Raw genomic sequence first — 22,236 nt, 5'->3', positions numbered from 1 at the left:
TCATAAAATACCAATCTGAGTGGCTGGCACAAATTTAATTTTGCTATAACATGGAAAACAGATATAGGACTGCCTTTTGGTCAATAGAAAGCGTACCCTGAGATATCACTGACTCAGACCCATTCAGTATGCTCTAACATTGTACAATGTGACATAGGATTTCCGTTTACTAAGCTGCGCTAGCGATTTTAGCAAGCGCTTAGCGCGCGCAAGACACTAACGCCTCCATAGAGCTGGTGTTAGTATTTTCCACGTAGCGCGGGGGTTAGCACGTGCTAATCTTCAGCGCGCGCTAAAAACGCTACCGCAGCTTAGTACAAGAAGCCCATAGATAGTAGACCAAGATACATCTTTGCAAACAGATGTATACACAGTCAAACCTCGGTTTACGAGTGCACACGGCACCAGCACCAATGCACAGGACATGCCGGTGCCTGAAGATCCTCCCTCTTGCCTGTGCTGGGCTGGACTGGGCCTTGAGCATTTGTGCATGCTCAAAGCCTTCTGGTCTCGCTCTCTCCAAAATTCTCAGATTCGGAATCTGTGAGAGAGCGAGACCAGAAGGCCTTGAGCATGCGCAAATGCTCAAGGCCCAGTCCAGCCCAGCACAGGCAAGAGGGAAGATCTCCGACGCACTGCCCAGCCAAATACAGAAGAGGGAGGATCTTCAGGCATCAGCACCGGCATGTCCTGTGCGTTGGTGCTGGTGCCGGTGCCCAATCGGGGTAAGGGTCCTGTGCGTTGGTGCTGGTGCTGGTGCCCAATCAGGGTAAGGGATGTCATTTCAGTGCTCGGGAGGGATGTAGGATCAAAGGGGAGGGGAGGTGGGCGGTGCGAGCGGGGGGGGAGGATGCCGGTTTGCAGGGGGGTATGCCGGATCGCTGGGAGGCGGTATGAGGCAGCATTGGTGGCCTCAAGGGGGGGAATGGAGCAGCGCCGATAGCCTCGGGGGGGATGGGGGGGGAGGAGGTGAAACGAATCAAAGTGAGTTTCCCCTACTTCCTATGGGGAAAACTCGCTTTGATATACGAGCAATTTGGTTTACGAGCATACTTCTGGAACAAATTATGCTTGTAAACCAAGGTTCCACTGTACACACAAAATATACAAATCTGTTATGTGAAACATGTACTGCATTATTTGTTTGGATTTTACATCATGAGATTATCATTTTCTCTCTTTTAATTACTAAGGGCTCCTTTTATCAAGCTGCGCTAGCGGTTTAACGCGCGTTAAACCGCCAGTCACGCTAGCCGCTACCGCCTACTCTTGAGCAGGTGGTAGTTTTTAGGCCAGCATGGGGGTTAGCGTGTGATGAAAAGTCGCGCACGTTAACCCCGCTAGGGCGGCTTGATAAAAGGAGACCTAAATATTATATCCATTAATATTCTGTATAAGATATGCCCTGGTGCACTTGGGCTGGACCTAACAATTATTAATCACATATAGATTTCAGTGCTGTAGAATGGTAGAAAAAGTAGGAAACCTTTGTATCCATTAATGAGTTCTAGTAGCCATCCTAGTACACAAGAAAACTAGGTTAGTGCAATGAATCCCATTTTCATCTAGTCAAGTAGCGAGTTTGGATGAAGCCTTTAGGATTCATGGTCAGGTGATCGTATTTTGCCACTTCAATCTGATCTTCACGTATCTGCAGAATCTACAAAAGGTTCATATCTGTGGAGATAAGACAGTCAGCAGGCCAGTTGGCTTCATTTTGTTGATGCCTCCATCCAAAATGCATACCCTCGGATACCCAACCTTCACCAGATGAGCTGCAAACTAAAGCAGAAAAGTAATTAGTTTTACCTCCTTTGGGGTTTTATTTCTGCTTTTATGCCAGGCAGGTGGCATGAGACAATATAATTTAATTTTTTGCTTGCCAAGACTATTTGTCAATGCATTCCCCTCTCCCTTTTTTTTTTTTTTTACAAACCATAGCACAGTTTTTAGTGCCGGCTGCGGTGGTAACTGCTCCGAAGCTCATAGAATTCTTTTGCGCATCAGAGCTGTTACCACTGTGGCTGGCGCTATAAATTGTGCTATGGCTTTGTAAAAGGGGGAGGGATATCCATGAGATAACAGTGAAGAGGTGAGGAGTTATGTACTACCTTGGTATTCACTCCTAGTACTTGAAGACTGCCAACAAGTCAGGTTTTCAGGATAAACCTAATGAATATGCATGAGAAGTTTGCAGGCTTGCTACCTAAACTGTATGCAAATTTCTCACAAGCATGCTTATTATAGTAGTGGCTCTCAATCCAGACCTCGGGACACATCCAGCTAGCCAGATTTTCAGGATATGCATGCCATAAATTTGCATACCGTGGAGGTCATGTTGCAAGTTTCTCTCATGAATATTCATTAGGAATATCCTGAAAACTGGACTAGGATTTACAGAGGGGATTTTTAAACCCTTTGTGCAAAGGACAAAGAGCTTCATGCAAGACACCACAGACTTCCTGAACAAATTAAATAATACTGAACAGCTACTACCTGGAACACTTCTAGCCACAATGGATGTAGAATCACTATATAGCAACATTCCCCATACTGATGGTATTACACTTCTCCCTCCGTATTTGCAGTTTCGTCAATCGCGGTTTTGATTATTTGCATTTTTTAGTATGCTGGCTCCTCCCCCCTTTACATCACTGAAATTGCCGATTCACACGTTTTACAGAGAAAATTGCTGATTCCCAACAATGCACAGAGAAAATCGCTGATTTCAAGTGTCACAGAAAAAACCACTGATCCCCAGCATTTAAACATAAAATTGCTGATTCCCAGCACTGCACAAAGCAATCTCTGTTTCCCAGCACTGCACAGAGAAATCGCTGATTTCCAGTTGCACAGAGAAAATCGCTGATTCCCACCATGGCTACAAAGCGCAAAAATCCTAGTTCTACCAAAAGTGCTCCCAAGAGGGAAAAAAAAGTGAAACCTAACAAGAAAAGTCATCCTTGGCATTATGGCATTTAATGAGTCAACCGTTAGGTACATAAAGAAGAATGAAAAAGCAAATCTGTGAATCTGTTGCAGCAGCTACTCCTGCAGGTGCGAAGACATTACATGTAGTGCGAGATGTCAATCTCTCTCATATGGAAACTGCAACATTTCTGTGGGTGCAGAATTGCTACAAGAAGAGAATTCCGGTAGACTCTGTGATGATAAAAGGAAAGGCAAAATCTTTGTATGATAACTTGAAGAGCAGGGAAGGCGGAGTGTTACAATCCATCGACTTTTTGGCCAGTAAAGGGTGGTTTGATAAATTCCGTCACAGGTATGGCCTGTGTAATGTGAGAGTGGTATCTGCCAACCAAGAGGCAGCTAGAGAGTTCCCTGCTACCTTTAGGGAAATTATTGAAGAGAAGGGATATTAACCTGAGCTGGCATTCAATGCCAATGAAACTGCTCTATTTTGGAAGAAAATGCCACAGAGGACTTTCATTAGCAAAGAGGATAAGCAAGCACCAGGTTGCAAGGCTGCAAGGGATCATGTAACCATGCTGCTTTGTGCAAATACAGTAGGCCATATGATAAAGTCAACACTGATTTAAAAAGCAGCAAACCCCCGAGTCTTGAAGGGAAAAGATAAGTTCTAGCTGCCTGTTGATGAGCAACAAGAAGGCTTGGACAACCAGTGGTTTCATCAGTGTTTTGTGCCTGAAGTAAGAAAACACCTAGCCAATTAAGGAATGGAATTCAAGGTTCTGTTGATATTGGACAATGCCCCTAGACACCCAGACTCACATGAGTTCCATATTGAGATTGTTGAGATTGTTTACCTGCCCCCCCACACACACACAACATCTCTCATCCAGTCTCTCGACCAGGAGGTAATTAGGACATTCAAGGCATACTACACAAGGTATTCATTGGAGAGGATTGTGCATGTGATGGATAAAGGCCCTAACGTGGATAACATCATGAAAAAGTGGAAGGACTTCACTTTTGCCGATGCCATCAATATTATTGGAAGAGCGGTGAAAGCTGTCAAGCCAGAGTCAGTGAACTTGTGCTGGAAGAATCTTTGGCCTGAATGTGTAAAAAGGGAGAACACTGTCAATATCACAGAGCCTGTCCAAGAAATTATAGAAGATATCGTGAAATTGACAAGGCAGGTAGGTGGGGAAGGCTTTGAAGATATGGATATGGATGATATTCAAGACGTAATAGACACCAGAGCAAAAGAACTATCAGATGACCTAATTGACTTGACTACTCCTGCATACTGAAGATCCACTTCCACTGCCTGAGGAGGGACCTGGTGCTCACTTATCCTCTTTTTCTCCTCCTCCTGCACTGCATGCAGTACATGTACTGGACGATGAGGAGGAAGACACCTACTGACTAAGAGATAATTACTGTAAAGTACTCTATACAGTACAGTAATGGTTTACTCATGTTTAATGTACAGCACAGCACTGTTATTCAAAAGTTGCAATAAATGTTTTCAACTTAAATCGCAAATCTTGTATTTTTTGTTATTTGTGATTTCTCCTTATTCGCTATGGGGCTCATAATCAAAAGAGAAGAACGTCCAAAAACCAGCCTAAGTCAGCACTTGGATGATTATAAACGAAAGACGTCCAAGTGCCGATAATCAAACCGGGTTTTGGATGTATTTCTAAACGACCTAGGCCTTCATAGTGCCGCTGAACAACCATAGCTAAATGAGGCATTTCAGGAGTGTCGAGGGCGGGATTTGGGCGGGACGTGGGCAGGCTTAGACTTAGTCGTACAGCATGTATAACCGAAAGTTTTACAGCAGAGCCTAGACGGAACTTGGACGTTGTGACTTAGACCATTTAAAACATGGTCTAAGTCACAAAAACCCACCTAAAGTCACCAGATAAGCACAGCAAACACATAATACAGATCCCCCCCACACTATCCCAGTGATCACCAACCCCCCCCAACCCCATAAAAATCGTAATCACATCTTTAAAATTCAGCCTCCAGATCATCATCACCTGGCAGCCTGGCATAGGAAAGCCTAGTCGTCCAGCACAGAGGTGGCTTAAACCGTCTTGGGGCTGGGTTAGGGACCCATGGAGAGGAGGACCCATGCCCATAAGCCCCTGTAATCACTGCACTCATACTGAAACATGTGCACTCCCTTATAAACCCCCAAAACCCTTTTGTACTGGCATATAAGTGGTTCCTGCAGCCATGAGGGCTATTGGGGTGGTAGATAAGTGGGTCTAGGGCAGTGTTCTTCAACCTTTTTACACCCGTGGACCGTCAGAAATAAAATAATTATTTTGTGAACTAGCAAACTACTAAGACTGAAATTAAAAAAAACATTTCCGCCCCATGTCCGCAAGCTCGGTCCCCGCAAACCATCTGATCCCATCCGCACAAGCCTCAGTTATGGGGGGATCGGTGCTAGGGGAAAGCAACCTTGAAAAGGACTTGGGTGTGCTAGTGGATACAACAATGAAATCAACGGCACAATGTGCAGCAGCCTCAAAGAAAGCAAATAGAATGTTGGGTATTATTAAGAAGGGTATCACAACCAGGACGAAGGAAGTCATCATGCCGCTGTATCGAGCGATGGTGCGCCCGCACCTGGAGTACTGTGTCCAGTATTGGTCGCCGTACCTCAAGAAGGACATGGCGATGCTTGAGAGGGTCCAGAGAAGAGCGACGAAAATGATAAAAGGCATAGAAAACCTTTCATATGCAGACAGGTTAGAAAGGCTGGGGCTCTTCTCCCTGGAAAAGCGGAGACTCAGAGGAGACATGATAGTGACTTTCAAGATCATGAGAGGTATCGAGAAGGTAGACAGAAATAGATTCTTCAGACTAATGGGGCCCACAAGTACAAGGGGGCACTCGGAGAAGCTGAAAGGGGACAGGTTTAGAACCAATGCTAGGAAGTTCTTTTTCACTCAGAGGGTAGTGGACACATGGAACACACTGCCGGAGGCTGTGATAGGACAGAGTACACTCCAGGGTTTTAAAGAAGGATTAGATAAATTCCTGAAAGATAGGGGGATTGAGGGATACAGATAGAGGTAGAGATGGGATATAGAGAGAGTTTAGATAGAGACCAAGGGGATTTAAGGGTTCAGACAATGATCACCGTACAGGTCATGGGCCTGATGGGCCACCGCACGTGCGGACTGCTGGGCGCGATGGACCTCTGGTCTGACTCAGCAGAGGCAACTTCTTATGTTCTTATGATTTTATATTGAGCATATTTTATTAAAGTATAAAAAAAAACAATATTCTGTACAATTGTCATTTTATAAATACAAATATACAGAGCAAGGACCAACAAAACCCCTGTCTCCCCTCCCCTTCACATATATTCCCCTCTAATAATAATAATAATAATAACAACAACTTTATTTTTGTATACCGCAATACCACAAACAGTTCAGAGCGGTTTACAGTGTAAGAGACTGTACATATACAGAGATGATACAATGTAAGGGAATGTACTATGCAGTTGAGAGCAAGTTACAATGCAGGGGACTGTACATAGTTTAGCATAGGTATTAATACAGCGGAAGACAAAGCAGAATTACAGTGCAGGAGTCTGTACATCTACAGCAGCGATATTTATACAGTGAAAATACTGTTTGAGAGAATTAAAGAGAAGATAGAGGTGGTAGGGTTTGGTTATTTGGGGGGAGGGGTTCGAGAAATTTATCACAGAGGTAAGATTTGAGGGATTTCCTGAAGTAAGAGTAAGATGGGACAGATGAGATGAGGGTAGTCAGGCAATCTGCCCATCTGCCAGCTTGGAATGAGAGAATTCTGTTAAGGCATCTTTTGTAGGTGCATCGCTTTGGGGATGGGTAGGTAAACAGATAGGCATTGCGTGTGCGAGTGGTGCCTGGGAACGCAAAGTGGTGAGAGAGATATATCGGTGACAAGCCAGTTAGGGTTCTGAAGCAGAGGCAGGCGAATTTGAAGATGATTTTCGCTTCTAGTGGCAACCGGTGAAGTTTTCTGTAGTAAGGGCTGATGCGGTCTGATTTTTTGAGGCCATAGATTAGGCGGGCAGCGGTGTTTTGAATGAGTCTTAGACGTTTGATGGTTTTCTTGTAGGAGCCCAAATATATAATATTACAGTAATCCAGGGTGCTTAAGATTAGGGATTGGACCAGCAGTCTGAAGGAGAGGAAGTCGAAGTAGTGTTTGATGGTGCAGAGTTTCCAGAGGGTATGAAAACATTTTTTGACCTGGGCATTGGTGTGATCTTCGAAGGTCAGGCATCGGTCTAAGATGACTCCAAGGATTTTTATGGTGGGATTAATAGGGTAAGTTAGACCGTTGAGTTGTAGGGTGGTGGTTGTTAATTTGTGGTTGGGACTTGCAAGGAAGAGTTTAGTCTTTTCTGGATTTAGTTTCAGTTTGAACCGAGTTGTCCAGTTCTACTATCAAGAAAACTGAACAAGCCAAGTTATTACAGAATGCTACACAGAAATATCATGCTAACAGAATACTGCAGTCACAAATGACAGGAATACTGTTAGGGGAGTGCCCCCTGGTCAGACAGAGCCCTAAGCCAGCTGGAAGCTAAAGAAGCACTGCTTGGGCTTTGCAGTCCCCAGTTATGTCTCTAGCAGGATATATATTTCAAATCTGATATATTCTAATGACAAAATAGAAATAAAATGATTTTTTTCTACCTTTTGTTGTCTCTGGTTTCTGCTTTCATCTTCTTTTCACTCTTTCCCTTCCAGCGTCTTCCCTGTCTCTTCATCCAGCATCTGCCCACTGTCTGCCCCTTCCAGAAACTGTCTGTCTCCCCCTGCTGTCTCTCCTCTAGATCCCTACCCCCCCCTTTGGTCTGGCATCCATCATCTTCAATCTGTTCCCTCATGGTCTGGCATCTTTCTCCTTTCATCTCTCTTTCCCTCCCTCCCTGTGGTTTTTAGCATCTCTCTCTTCTCATTTCCTCTGCTCAGATCTGATATCTCTGTCTCCTTCCCCGTTCTCTGGCATCTCTCTCTTCCCTTTACTTTTTTCCTCTGGTCTTCCTTCTTTATTTTCTGCCTTCATCTAAATTAAATTCTTTCTTACTATGCAGTCCTCAGTTTCCCTCTTTTCACTGTGTCTACCCACAGCATACCACCCCTTTCCTTCACCCCTCCACTATCTCACTAACTCTATCTTCTTCCCCCATCCAGCATATGTCCTTTTTCTTTATCCCTCCTTCCATCCAGTATGTATTCTCTTTCTCCACTTCCATTCAGCATTTGCTCTCCCTTCTCCCCACTTCCATCATCTGCCCTCTTCTCTATCCTCACTTCCATCAACTGCCCCTTCTCCCCACTTCCACCATCTGCCCTCTTCTCTCTCTCCACTTCCATCATCTGCCCTCTTCTCTCTCCCCCCTTCTCGCTACTTCCTTCATCTGCCCTCTTCTCTCTCCCACTTCTCTCCACTTCCATCATATGCCCTCTTCTCTCTCCCCCTTCTTTCCAATTCCATCATCTGCCCTCTTCTCTCTCTCCCTTCTCTCCACTTCCATCATCTGCCCTCTTCTCTCAATCTCTCCATCCACCACAGGCCCATCTCTTTCCCTTCCTCTCACTTTTCCGATTTTGGCAACAAGATCGACAACGCCCCCCCTCCCCAGCGATGACACTTAAGATCGGCAACGGGCTTCCTTCTACTCCAGCATCAACAGAACTTAAGATCGGCAATGCGATGCTCAGTCCAAAGCTTCCCTCTGACTCAGTTTCCGCCCAGGCAGTTCAGGCAGAGGGGAAGCTTTTGACTGAGCACTGTGTTTCCGATCAGAAGTTTTGTTGATGCCGGGGGTAGAAGGAGGCCCGTTGCCGATCATGAATTGCATCGCGGGGGGGCGCCGATGCCGCTCATCACCGTTGCAGCCCAGATGCTGCCGATGACCCCAATGCGATCTTGCTAGCCCTGCAGCGGACCAGCACCGGACCAGCACTGGCTGGCTGTGCACCTCCCCTCCCTAAGGCATGCACCCAGGGCGGACCTCCCCCCCCTTGGTACACCACTGCTCCCAACACTTCGCAGTTTGTGCAATGTATGTTGTTCATTAAAATTAAATAGTTACAAAAAAAGGGAAACAAAATACTGTGCTAGATGAGCCATTGGTCTGACCCAGTATTGCTATTCTTATGCTCTTTCCAGGGTTTTGTATTACTTCTTGATGTACTTCTTTGGCACTTTAGGGTAGTTTTCTGAGGTGACATTGCATCTACCATGACTTCTCTGAAAAAAGCAGAATATAAGTGCATACAGTGTGCTTTGTGTAGTTTAATTAAGTAGTTACCATTATGTATTGTTAATATGATTATATTGTGTGTATATGAAGAATGAATGGAAGAAATGGGGTCTGGGGCGGGACTTGGGCGGCGGTTGGGTGTGGTCTACAGTAGGGCTTTTGGCCCCCCACCAAACAAAAAAGCGTTCTGCTGCCTATGACAATGGTTACATCCAAACATCTCAGGAAACCTACAGACAGATGTAGCTACCTTCAGAACTCCAGCTTCCACCCTCACATATAAAAGGATCCATTATACAGTACACAGCCAGGCCACACAATACCGCCTTTCATTATAAAATCATGAAAGGCATAGAGAAGGTGGAGAGGAACAGATTCTTTAGACTAGCAGGGACAACTAAAACAAGAGGTCATTCAGAAAAACTGAGAGGAGGCAGATTCATAACGAATGCAAGGAAGTTCTTCTTCACTCAGAGGGTGGTGGACACCTGGAACGCGCTTCCCGGAGAGGTGATAAGACAGAGTACAATTCTGGGGTTCAAAAAGGGACTGGATGACTTCCTGGAAGCGAAGGGGATTACAGGGTACAGATAGAGTTACCTTACAGGACATTGAGCGAATAGGGTATGAATATTTTAGGTTAGGTAGGGAACACTTCCAGGTCATGGACCTGGGGGGCCGCCGCGGGAGCGGACTGCCAGGCATGATGGACCCCTGGTCTGACCCAGCAGAGGCAATGCTTATGTTCTTATATCTGTTCTCACCCAAGAGACAGAGATAAACATCTAGAAACCTTGACTGAATCCTTCAAACAAAAAGGATACAACCCTAAAATAATCTCCAAGAATATCACCTCATCCCTTTAATCCCCCAGAGAAAACCTATTGCACTACAAGGACAAGAAAATGACAGAAAGGACCTCCCTGGTAGTGGCATACAATCCAGAGCTGGGAAAAATAAGAAAAATTATAAGAGATCTACAATCACTACTCCAAGAAGATGAATTACTAAAAGAAATATTCCCAGATCTACCTGTGCTGGCCTTCCATCAGCCACCTAATCTGTAACAGAAACTGGTAAGAAGCAAACTCCTTCCACAAACCTACAAAGAAGAGAATGGCACACATCTTTGTGGTGTGGCAAGCTGCAAACTGTTCGCACATCTCAAAGGATTCCACGGTCACTCTTATGGGAAAAACATTCAACATAAGGGGGATCCTTCACATGCTCATCTTCCAATGTGGTATATATAATTCAATGCGAAAAGTGCAAAGAAGGGTACTACATTGGTGAAACAGGCCAGATGCTGAAGACTAGGATCAACTTACACAGATATCTTTAACAATTGCAATGCCAACCAGGATGTCACCTTGTCAGACAGCACTTTGGTAAAACTGACCACTGTTCCAATGATTTATTGTGAGAATATTAAAAGGAAATTTTTAAGAATGTAAAACTTTTACAAAATTTGTCAATGGGTCCCAAACATCCTTAAATTTTTTAATAATGTCCCAATTGTTCTCATATGTTCAATTTTATAAGTTTGGCACAAGGATTCCCACCAAAAACTATAGTTTAATCTATCCCAATTTTTCCATTTTTTCAGAATAAGTTGTATAGCGACTCCCGTCATGATGAAAAGTAAATTTGTTTTTATGGGAAGTTATTAGACTCTTGGTCCTCATTAACGTGCCAAACAGCACTGTATCATATGCCAATGCCACTGGATTTTCCAGTATTCTATTGATCTGACTCCAAATGGATTGCCAAAATTTAAATATCAAGGGACAAAAGAAAAGCAGATGATTCAGTGTCCCTATATCGAGATGACAGTGCCAGCATCTATTTGACTTAGAACAATCTAATTTTTGTAATCTAACAGGGGTGCAAAAACTTCTATGCAACAAAAAAAACAAAACATGTTTGTCTCATAGATGCTGACGCTGTACATCTCATCCTCCAAGTGGCCAATGAGACGCAGAAATGTAAGACTTTTGAAATCAAAATGATAAAATATTTTGATACCCACTGGACAGGACTCAACAAGGACTTTGGTTTTCCTGAAACTGAAACTGTTTTGTCATCTCTCTATCTCCTACTTAACAAGGAGCTTGGCTTTCTTTCCCACTACAAAGAAATGCAAACTGCTTTGTCACTTCTTTGTCTCCATCTACCACTGAAATGCTTTCATGTTTCCCTTATATATATACTGATTTTGCCAACATTTGCTTATTTCTGATCTGAGGAAGAAGGGGTTACCTTTGAAAGCTAATCATAAACTACATTAATTTAATCCAAGAAAAAAGGCATATTTTTTCATGTGATGTAAATGCGCACGAGTCGAGTCTCTTTCATTTGAAAGAAAACTCTGGAATAAGAGGGCATAGGATGAAATTAAGAAGTGATAGGCTAAAGAGTAATCTACGGAAATACTGTTTTTACAGAAAGGGTGGTAGATGTGTGGAACAGTCTCCCGGTAGAGGTGATGGAGACAGAGACTGTGCCCGATTTCAAGAAAGCCTGGGATAGGCATGTGGGATCTCTTGGAAAGAGGAAGAAATAATGGTTACTGCAGATGGGCAGACTAGATGGGCCATTTGGCCTTATCTGCCACCATGTTTCTATGTATGTTTTTATTTTATTCCTACATATTACCTTATTAGACAAAAAAAAGAGGTAATGTTTACAGCAGCCTGGAGTAGAAGGCACAGAATAATTAGAAGTCCCAGAGCATAGCCTCAGAAGTACTACATTGCTGTTATGATCATAGCAGGAGATGTGAATACTTAACTGGGATCTACAGTACAAGTATAGGAAACTCTGCTAGAATCTCTGGATGCAGAGAAATTGGCAGCCATTAAGGACTAGATAGGCCACAGCCTCAAATTCACAGCAAGTAAGGACAGCAAATAGAAGCGTCAGCATCTGACATATACTTACTACTTCCTTTAGTATCTAGCTTGCTAACCCCACTAATGGTGAGCACTAAGGGGCAGATTCTATACGTGGCGCCTAGAAAAATGGCGTCTGACGCATGTCAATCACGTTCAGGTGCCACTTAGAAAATCATGATTACCGGCACCTAACGACGACCTTAGGCACTGGAAATGTACTGTAGGCCAGAGTTTTAAAGGCCTACATTACCAGCACCTAGATTCAACGCAGAATCGCACCTAGGGGCACCTAACCCCTCTTTTACAAAGATCCGCTAAGCTTTTTAGAGCGCACTAAATACTGGAGTGTGCTACATGCTAACGCATGCATGTTATCCTATAGAGGCATTAGCGGTTAGCGCATGCGTTGATTTAGCGTGTGCTAAATCCACGCTAAAACGCTTCGCACCTTTGTAGAAGGGGGCTTTAGTGACCCTTACAGCCAACTCCGCCCCTAAACATTCCGACTTAGTTGTGTGGCGTCGCTAAGCACTGCTAGGTGCCTGGGAGTTAGCTGCTAGTCCCAGGAGGTGCCTAGGTTTTTTTAAAAAATTGTTTTTTAAATCGGCTTTTAATGGCGTGATGAATTATTGTGCCACTTAAAGCTGATTAAAACAATTAAGTTAGGCACCGGCGGGTGTGATCTAGGAGCCTCAAACAATCTCATGTTTCAAACTCTCATATAGAATGTAATGTGATATCGATCTTATGATGATCATATGCTCGGGACATGTCCCTATTGAAGGACTCACCTCCCAACCACCTCATATGTGTAAAACATGTAAGCAAAAAGTGACAACAAATTTCTGACTTATTGTCACTTACATGTTTTACATATATGCAGTAATTGGGAGTGAGTCTTTCAATAGGGACAAGTGCCTAAAAGGGCTCCATGTTTCCGAGCATATGTTATATCAGGGATCTCAAAGTCCCTCCTTGAGGGCCACAATCCAATCGGGTTTTCAGGATTTCCCCAATGAATATGCATGAGATCTATGTGCATGCACTGCTTTCAATGCATATTCATTGGGGAAATCCTGAAAACCCAACTGGATTCGGCCCTCAAGGAGGGACTTTGAGATCCCTGTGTTATATGATCATCATAAGATCGATATCACATTACATACTATATGAGAGTTTGGAATACAAGATTATTTGTGTATTCCTTTTGTTTTCACGTGTTCAATTGAAACCACTGATCCCTAGTAAATACATAGTTTGACGTGATCTAGGAGCTTGCCAGTGCCTAACTTTAGTCAGCCCTTACAGAAATTCCCTCTAAGTGCCCAGCTTGGGAGAAGAATTCTTAACTGATTTGGTTTTGTGACATGCCACTGGCCTTTACCTTCCCATCTCATGTCTCTCATTTTTTCCCTTCAGAATGTCTGTATCTGTATTGTTTTGTGTGTTTATTTATTATTTGCCTTATACAAAGCGAAGTACAAATTAACAAACGTAATAAATGTCATCACAAACATAAAACCATACAAAACATACCATACAAAACATACCATACAAAACATACCATACAAAAAACATAAAACTATTAGCAGCGAAGAAACATCAAAATTCACAGCATGCCTCCTCATAACAACAAACACAGACCCCCATTCTTCACCCATATTTCATTTTGCAAAACAGATGGCATTTCGGCAATCTTTTAAATGTTTTCAAATTCCCCTGTTGTATATATTGCGTAAGCCTGTCCCATTTCTCTGGGCCAATCCAGGAGAACACACCCACCCTTGATGTTTGCAATTTTAGCTCCTTTCTCATCGGGATCTTCAGATCCCAGTGGTCAGAGGAATGCAACTTAGGGAGCACAATATGATACGATAGACAGCCAATTAGGTATTTGGGGGCCAACCCATGCAGACTCTGATAAACTAACAACAGCAGCTTATACCTGACACGGAAATCCATCTTAAGCCAATATAGCTTGATGTAATAGTCGGATACATGTTCACCTCTTGTTAAGTCTAAACAATGTCCTTATGATGGAATTTTGCACTATTGTTATGGTATACTGTATAGATCTTATGGCATACCGACACTCAGATCTTTTGCTTTGGTAGGCACTAAATTCAGTGTCTGTACTCCCAACCACTGTTTTCTAATACCTCATCACATCATATGATGTCAATTTCATATTACCTGGGAAAAAGTTTGCTTTACTAATCCCAAAGAATTCTTATTTACAATCATTCTACATGTGATATAAGAATATATACCTGTATGAAATCACCATTTCCACATGGCAACACCAGCATTTCCGCATGTAAGTGTGAAGTCACTGGATGCAGCTTTTTGATGTTCAGGTTTTGTAAAATTGTCCTGATTATGTATAATATTTTAGATGATTGTACGTACAATTGTCTCATACAGACACACAGGCTATGCATGTCAGCCTAGTGTTTCTAAGTGGCATGACAGATTGCAGGTCCTTTAGAGCCCCTTGATTGGCTTTTCCTAATTCTCTGAATTCCAGGTTGCTTCTTCTGTATTTCTCACCGCTTGAGAAGGCATAGCTGAAGATGATGCATGGTTGGAAACTATTTCTGGGAAATGTGCTTTGTCTTTGGCCCATATTGGGAGGGGAGGAGAAAGAATTAGGAAAAATGTTAAATATTTTGGAACAAATGGTTTAATAATAAGATGTATCAAACTTGTAGAAGTTAGCTCTCCCTTGTCCACTGACAAATTCATTGTTTTAAAGGTATTTAATGTTAAGAGCATAAAAAAAGCCATGCTGTGTTACATCAAGGTCCATCGAGCCCAGTATCTTGTCTCTGACAATGACTAATCTGGGTCACAAATACAGGGCAGATCCTAAAACATAAATCTTTCTCATAGCTCATTTCCAGGGATGAACAAAGGCTCAGCCAAGCATAACTAATAATTTTACATGGAGTTCTATTCCAGGAAATTATCCAAACCTCTTTGGAATTTCCACTGTGTTCAGTTGCCTTGACCACATCTTTGGGTAACAGATTTGAAGATTTGGATGCACTCTTCCCAGGACCCCACATCTATCTCTAATTACCCCAAGACAGTGCTAAAGTTATGGCTTCTGGTCTTCTGACACTATGGAGGAGAAGAAGCAGAAGTAGTGGATCTAACCTTTTTTCTGTGAAGTTTATAAGGGGTTAATGAAAAGAAAAACATCTAGACCAGCAATCAATGTCATAAAAACAAGATAGTCCTGTCCAGATTTTCCTCATTTGCCTGCATGGTCTTGCAATTGTGAACTTTCCAATGAAGCTCCCCTTGGATCATCAAACTACCTAACTGACCATGCAACAGGCTAAAAATGTGATTGGACAAGCTTCTTCATCATGTCAAAGTTAGAAGGCTACCTAATACCTCCATCCCTCCTTGTCTAATGTATTGTAGCCAGATTTTATTCCATCTACGGATTTGCTAAAACATTTGTAAGTAAAACTAACAATTGTATAAACAGTCAAATAATCTAAGTGGGTCTCGGAAGGATAATGAAACTAACACAATAACACATGTAAAATTGTTATGCCTATCTAGACTGCAATATGCATAAAATCTACTAAAAAACTTATGTCCTAAAAGATGATAGCTACTGACTTTGAAATTAACCTGTATCAGGCCCAGTTCCTAAAGGACAGTGGTTCCTAAACCTGTCCTGGGGGAACCCCAGCCAATCAACCTAAAGGCAGCACCAGTGTGCCCCCAAAGGTCCTGGCCAGAAGGACAAGCTACCACAGGAAGGGAAGCCTTTTTTATAGTTAGCTTGGCAGGTTTGGATAATTTCCTAAAAGCCCATAAGTTATTATTAAGATGGACTTGGGAAAATCCACTGCCTATTTCTAGGATAAGTAGTATAAAATCTGTTTTACTCTTTGGGATCTTGCCAGGTAGTTCTGACCTGGATTGGCCACTGTTGGAAATAGACCTTGATGGAACTTCTCTCTGTCCCAGTATGGCAACTCTTATGTTCTCATGATCTTCCTCTAGCCAACGTGGATTGCTGATTGACTATTTAGCTTTTAGATGCCAACTACCTTCTCTGTGACAGATCTCTGCTCCGACTCTGAAAGTGGCAATACGTGCAGACTTGTGTTTACCAACATCTTGTTTCAAGGTGCTTGCAAAGATGAGAGGACGTCAAGAAGCATTATACAAGGGGCCCTGGTACATTAGATAGATCGTGAGCCCGCCAGGACAGACAGGGAAATATGCTTGAGTACCTGTATAAATTCATGTAAACCGTTCTGAGCTCTCCTGGGAGAACGGTATAGAAAATTGAATGAATGAATAAATAAATAAATGAATATTAGGACAGGGGTGTCAAACTCAGGCCCGCGGGCCAAATCTGGCCCACAATGTAATTATATTTGGCCCACGCGAAAATACCAAATGTCTACTAGAGCTGGCCCGCCGAGTATGTCAATGTAGGACAGCTATACTATCTTCACGATGTGTGTCAGTTGTTTTTAGACCTTTCACTTTTATTTATTTATTATTTTTAATCGGGTTTTAATTCATCACGTGACCATTGATTTCTTTAGCGTTTTTTTTTTGTGTCGCTTTTTGCTTATGATTAGGGTTGTGACTATGGCACTTGTCATGTGAACCCCCTTTTTAAATTGCTGGTGTTTTAGGGCTCCTTTTACGAGGGTGCGCTAGCGGTTTTATCGCACGTGCTGGATTAGCGCGCGCTAGCTGAAAATCTACCGCCTGCTTAAAAGGAGGCAGTAGCGGCTAGCGCGCGGGGCAATTTAACGCATGCTATTTTGCGCCCTAGCGCACCTTCGTAAAAGGAGCCCTTAGTTGATTATGTGCCCGCGATGCTTCTTTGGTCACTTTTATGTTTACACTCTTTTAGTTTCTTGTGCTGGACCTTATCCTTAAACATGGTTACAACCACAGCACTTGTTTTGGTTGGCCCGCAACTTTGTCCAAGTTTTGAATTTTAGCCCACTGTGTATTTGAGTTTGACACCTCTGTATTAGGAGAACAGGAAAGAAAGGACACCTTTAATAATCTAACAACCATATGGAAGTTGCATGTATATGTGGAGTGTTTGCAGGTGTTACTTACATGGGGAGATTTTGGCATTGTGTTTTTTATATACATTCTCTTGTGTGCTGACATAAAAGGCTCCTCTTTCCCCTAGCGTTTTGCAACATATAGAGCAAGATCTGAATGTCCTTACTTGGTTGTTCTTTTTCTGACCTAGAAGCCCTATAGAAATTTATGCTATCAGTTTACAGGAGCTTAACGTGCCAGTGATATGCAGAAGGTAATAACATTACACAGTACAATGCGTATCTGAATATCAAGCACAGGCTATGAGAACATGGGGAACACAATCTGTTTTGATTCAGTAAAAGATACCGAAAGCTTGAAACTTTCAAAGTCAATAATTAAGCAGATTCCAAAGGTGAGAAATATTATAAATGTTTCGTCCATCTTTCAGTGCAATGAACGCTTCTATAGTCATGAAAACATCTCACGAGCTCTTTTAAATCAAAGGATCAAATTGCTATCAGTGGTCTGGGACACAACAAACTCAACCAGAAACAGAATCAAATGTATTTAGGAAAAAACTAAACACTAAGGGCCAGATTCTACAACAGCTGCCAAAAGTTAGGCGGTGGTGGCCACCCTACTATCGCCTAACTTAATTGGGTTTAAGTGGCGTGATAATTGATTGCGTCATTAAAACCCAGTTATACTCTCATAAAAAAAAAATCAACAACCACCTTCTGCTTCGTAGCCTCTGGGACCAGTGTCTAGGTCCTTGGCAGCTAGCGGCGCATAGTGACACCGAAGCCTGGAAGTGGGTATGGTTAGAGGCGGCATCAGACTTCAGCATCACTATGCACCACTGGCTGTGATTCAGGAAGGACCTTGGGTGATGGAAATATTTAGGCCTGTAAATCCCTGGCTTTACATTTCCAGCGCCTAGGGCTCTTGAGAGTCGTGATTCTGGAAGCGGCGCCCGTCAGTGATCGACACACATTTTGTAGGGGCCTGCCACGGCAGGCGCTACTTACAGAATCAAGGCCTAAGGGCCTTATTCAGAAAAGACTTTTCTCCATTCCTTGTCTAGACCAGTGGTCCCCAACCCTGTCCTGGAGGACCACCAGCCAGTCGGGTTTTCGGGGCAGATCAGCATTCCTATCATCTTCATTACATGCAAATCTCTTTCATGCATATTCATTAGGGCTATCCTGCAAACCTGACTGGCTGGTGGTCCTCCAGGACAGGGATGGGGGACCACTGGTCTAGACAAAACAATTTTTACTGATTACGTTCTAAAAATCAAATCTAATTTTAGGGGGAAACTAAGAAAATGCTGCAAAAAAGACCAGCAAATCAGCTTAACTTTCTTAAACAGCACACATTAAACTCCAGTCTAAATTCCTGCACCATCAGGAAGGGGAAAGAAATAGAGAGAGATTTTTGCAAACAAAATGAAGTGCAAAAGTGATTTAAGACTTGAAAAGTGATCAACTGAGAAGCAAGCAATTCTACTGAACCTTTCGCAGAAACTTGTTGTTTACATTCTTTCTTTCCCTTCAAGTTGCTGCAGGAGATTTAGTCCTCAACCAAAAATATGCTATTACAGAACAGCAGACTTTTAACCCAAACTGTTTATTTGTAGGTTTTGTATGTTATGTGATAGTTATGTTTGTATTTTGTAAATGCGGGTTTAGAAATCTTTTAAATAAATAAATAAAATTACCTTAAAATGTAACAGTAAAGTGCAGTAAATACAAGTGAACCCAGAAGAAAACATATCCATTTTAAAATCAATTTGAGTTCTATTTCATAAAATAAACTGTAAGGAAAACAGAGGGGTCCTTTTACTAAGGCGTTCTATCAATTAGCTCGTGCTAAATGTTAAGATGCTCGAAGAAATATAATGGGTAGTAATAATAATAATAATAAACAGTTAATATACCGCAGTACCGTGAAGTTCTATGCGGTTTACAAAAGACTACAAGAGGTACAAGTAGACTGAATTTAAAAGAGGTTAAGGAAAGAAAATGGTAATAGGACAAAAGAACCGTTTAGGAGAAAGAGATGAATGGGTCACTTGTCTAGATACTTTAGGAACAAATAAGTTTTTAGGCGTTTTCTGAATTCCTCGTAAGTAGTGGGCGAGAGTAATTGTTCTAGATCTTTACCCCATGATGCTGCCTGATGTGAGAGAAGGTATTCATGGTATTTTTTCAGTTTACATCCTTTAACTGGAGGGGAAACAAAGTGCGAATGTGAGCTTCTCTTGTGTCTCTTGGCTGAGAAGGAGAAAAGGTCAGTTAAGTATTTAGGGGCTAGTCCGTATAGTACTTTAAAGCAAAAGCAGGCGAACTTAAACTTTACGCGTGCTTCCATTGGTAGCCAGTGCAACTGCCGGTAGTAAGATGTCACGTGATTAAATTTCTTTAGCCCGAAGATTAGTCTGACAGCTGCATTTTGCATTATTTGTAAATGTCGCGTATTCTTTTGGGAGATTGCTAAATAGGCGATGTTACAGTAATCCAGTTGGCTTAGTACGAGGGATTGTACCAGGATTCTGAATGCTGACATATCAAAATATGGTTTGATGGATCTAAGTTTCCAGAGAGTGAAAAAACCCTTCCTGATTAAGGAGTCCACCTGGTCTTTCATGGTTAGGCATTGATCCAGAGTTATGCCCAGTATCTTCATGGTAGATTGAAAAGGGTAACTAAGGTGTCTTAGAATATACTCTCCCCCCCCCCCCCTTTTACGAAGCTGCATTAGACTTTTTTTTATCACCGGCCGTGGTGTTATTAGCGCCGATGTTCACAGGAATTCTATGAGCGTTGGAGCTAATAAGGCTGAGGCCGATGATTAAAAAAAAGCTTAACGTGGCTTTGTAAAAAAAAAGGGGGTGGTGGTGGTGGTGGTAAGTGCACACTAATCATTAGCATGTACTAAATCCGTTAGCACACCTTCGTAAAAGGACCCCCAGGTTAGACAGATATGCAAGAAAATCTACTAATTCTTATCTTTTTATGCCTCAATTAAAGATTGTTCAATATGCACTTAAGGGAAGACTATATTCTTTTATGCAAATATCCCATAGAGAAGCTTGAAGATTATGCATGTGCATTTAAACTGGATCCTAAAGCGAACTGGGAGCCAGTGAAGCTTTATCATGATCATACTTTTGTTTCCCCAAAATGAGCTTAGCTGCAGGATTTTTTATTAACTGAAGTGGTTTTAGACTGCTCTGCTTAATGCCCAGATAAACTGGGTTACAATAATCTAGCTGAGAAAGCACAGTGGACTGTACCAACACTGAGAAATGTTCTTCATGGAATACACTTCCCCCTCCCCATTCGCGGTTTCGGCAATCGCGATTTCACATATTTGCAATTTTTTGGGGAGGGGGAAAAAGAAAAAAAAACATCGTTAAGTCTTCCCCCCGCCTTCCCGGCCTTACCTGGTGGTCTAGCGGGCTTTCGGGGTAGGAGCGATCTTCCTACGCTCCTGCCCCGTGCAGATCACCATTAGGAAATAGCTGTAGGGAGACTATGGGAACTCACAGCAGCCATTTCCTAATGGCGATCTGCACGGGGCAGGAGCGTAGGAAGATCGCTCCTGGCCCGAAAGCCCGCTAGATCACCAGGTAAGGCCGGGAAGGCGAGAGGGAGGTGGGGGTGGGTCAGAGCCGGATATTCGCGGTTTTTCGCCATTCGCGGTCTGGCTCTGCCCCTATCCCCCGCGAATACGGAGGGAGAAGTGTAGTGATTTGACCTTCCTCAACATGCGCAGACTTAAAAAAACACTTTTTTTGTCAAGGAATTTATCTGTTCATGAAATGTGAGTGATGAGTCCAAGATGACACCCAAAATCTATATGTAGTGAGATACCTGTTTTTAATGTAACTGAGGAAGGGTTTTTTTTCTAATCTTGGTCCAATCCAAAGCCATTTGGTTTTGGCAGCGTTCAGTTTCATTTGAACAGACAAATCCCACAGTTGAAGTTTAGAAATGCAGCAGTCTATACTAGGGACCAGGTTGTTAAGATCAGGATCAACTTCTAATAAAATGTCCCCGACGTTACTGAGGTTTTGCTGCTTCCATATTTTAATTTTTGGCATTTGCTACGAGGTAACTGCTAATCCTAACTGGGGGGATTTAATGCAAATCTATTCCAGCATGGGTACCAAGAGCTTTCGAGATGCAAGATAAAACATGTATAAACTGAAGTTACCACTTATTTTACCCAAGCTGAAGTGTTTATACAAGTAGGAATCATTCTTAGATTAATTTACCACTAAACCTTTCTCACTGTAAATGAAATCATAATGGCAGATAGGCAAACAATTTACACCGCTCAGAATCCAAGCCGAAGCCTCCCTAAAGCAGCTAGCCTTGCAATTTGATAGCTCCTGATTTACAGGGACATTCAATAGGCTTTAGTGTTGAACAAAATTCTAGCATAATCACTACCATTCCTAGGAAATGCAGCATTGCTGTTATCCACTAATTAATTTGTTCCAATCAATATAAAAAAAACAAAAGCTGAACAACGGGTGAGGTGCTAATCAGTCTTCAAAGTCCATCCAATTATGTGCAATGCATTCAATCACAGCTCATGTATATTGTGACAGAATCCATATTCCATCAGGTAAAAGTGAAGGGAAATGTTCCGCAAGACAGGTAAAAAAAAATAAAAAGGAAAAATCAGTAGGAAAAACTACAGTTCCCATGAGGCTTTAGGGAAAGAGTGGAATCTCTGGCCACTAGCTTCAGGATTATGAAGAAGGAAGGTGAAGGGATTTTGGATTTAGCTCATGCCTTTTTCAGCTTGTAGCTAAAGTGAGTTATATTCAGGTACACTAGGTATTTTACTGTCCCCAGTTCTTTACAATATAAGTTTGTACCTGATGCAACTGGGGGGGGGAGGGGGGGTTAGTGACTTCTCCAAGAAACCGCAATTAGACTTAAACAAGGCTTCTTTGGTTCTCAGCCTGCTGCTCTAACCATTAGGATGACATACTAATCTAGAGAGGGCTACAGAAAGAGGAAGATCAAACGAAGCATCTGCCAGAGGGTGGTGAAT

At 42.5% G+C, this 22,236-nt stretch overlaps 1 protein-coding gene across 6 annotated transcripts in view; it reads right to left on the bottom strand.

The window, feature by feature from the left end:
* Positions 1-587: 587 nt before the first annotated feature.
* TBCK (TBC1 domain containing kinase) overlaps positions 588-22,236 on the bottom strand; it is a 433,115-nt gene continuing 411,466 nt past the window's right edge. For 5 of the 6 annotated variants that reach the window (XM_033956547.1, XM_033956522.1, XM_033956513.1 and 2 more), the window contains exon 26: positions 588-1,782. In XM_033956547.1, the coding sequence (XP_033812438.1) occupies positions 1,672-1,782 (111 nt within the window). In that variant the 3' untranslated portion in view covers positions 588-1,671. Of the gene's footprint in view, positions 1,783-14,390; positions 14,736-22,236 lie in introns of all 6 variants that reach the window. The other variant, XR_004540453.1, reaches the window with a different exon arrangement.

This window comes from Geotrypetes seraphini, chromosome 1 (genome assembly GCF_902459505.1).
Source record: "Geotrypetes seraphini chromosome 1, aGeoSer1.1, whole genome shotgun sequence".
Classification (NCBI taxonomy): Eukaryota; Metazoa; Chordata; class Amphibia; order Gymnophiona; family Dermophiidae; genus Geotrypetes; species Geotrypetes seraphini.
This window is presented reverse-complemented; position numbering and strand designations above follow the sequence as displayed.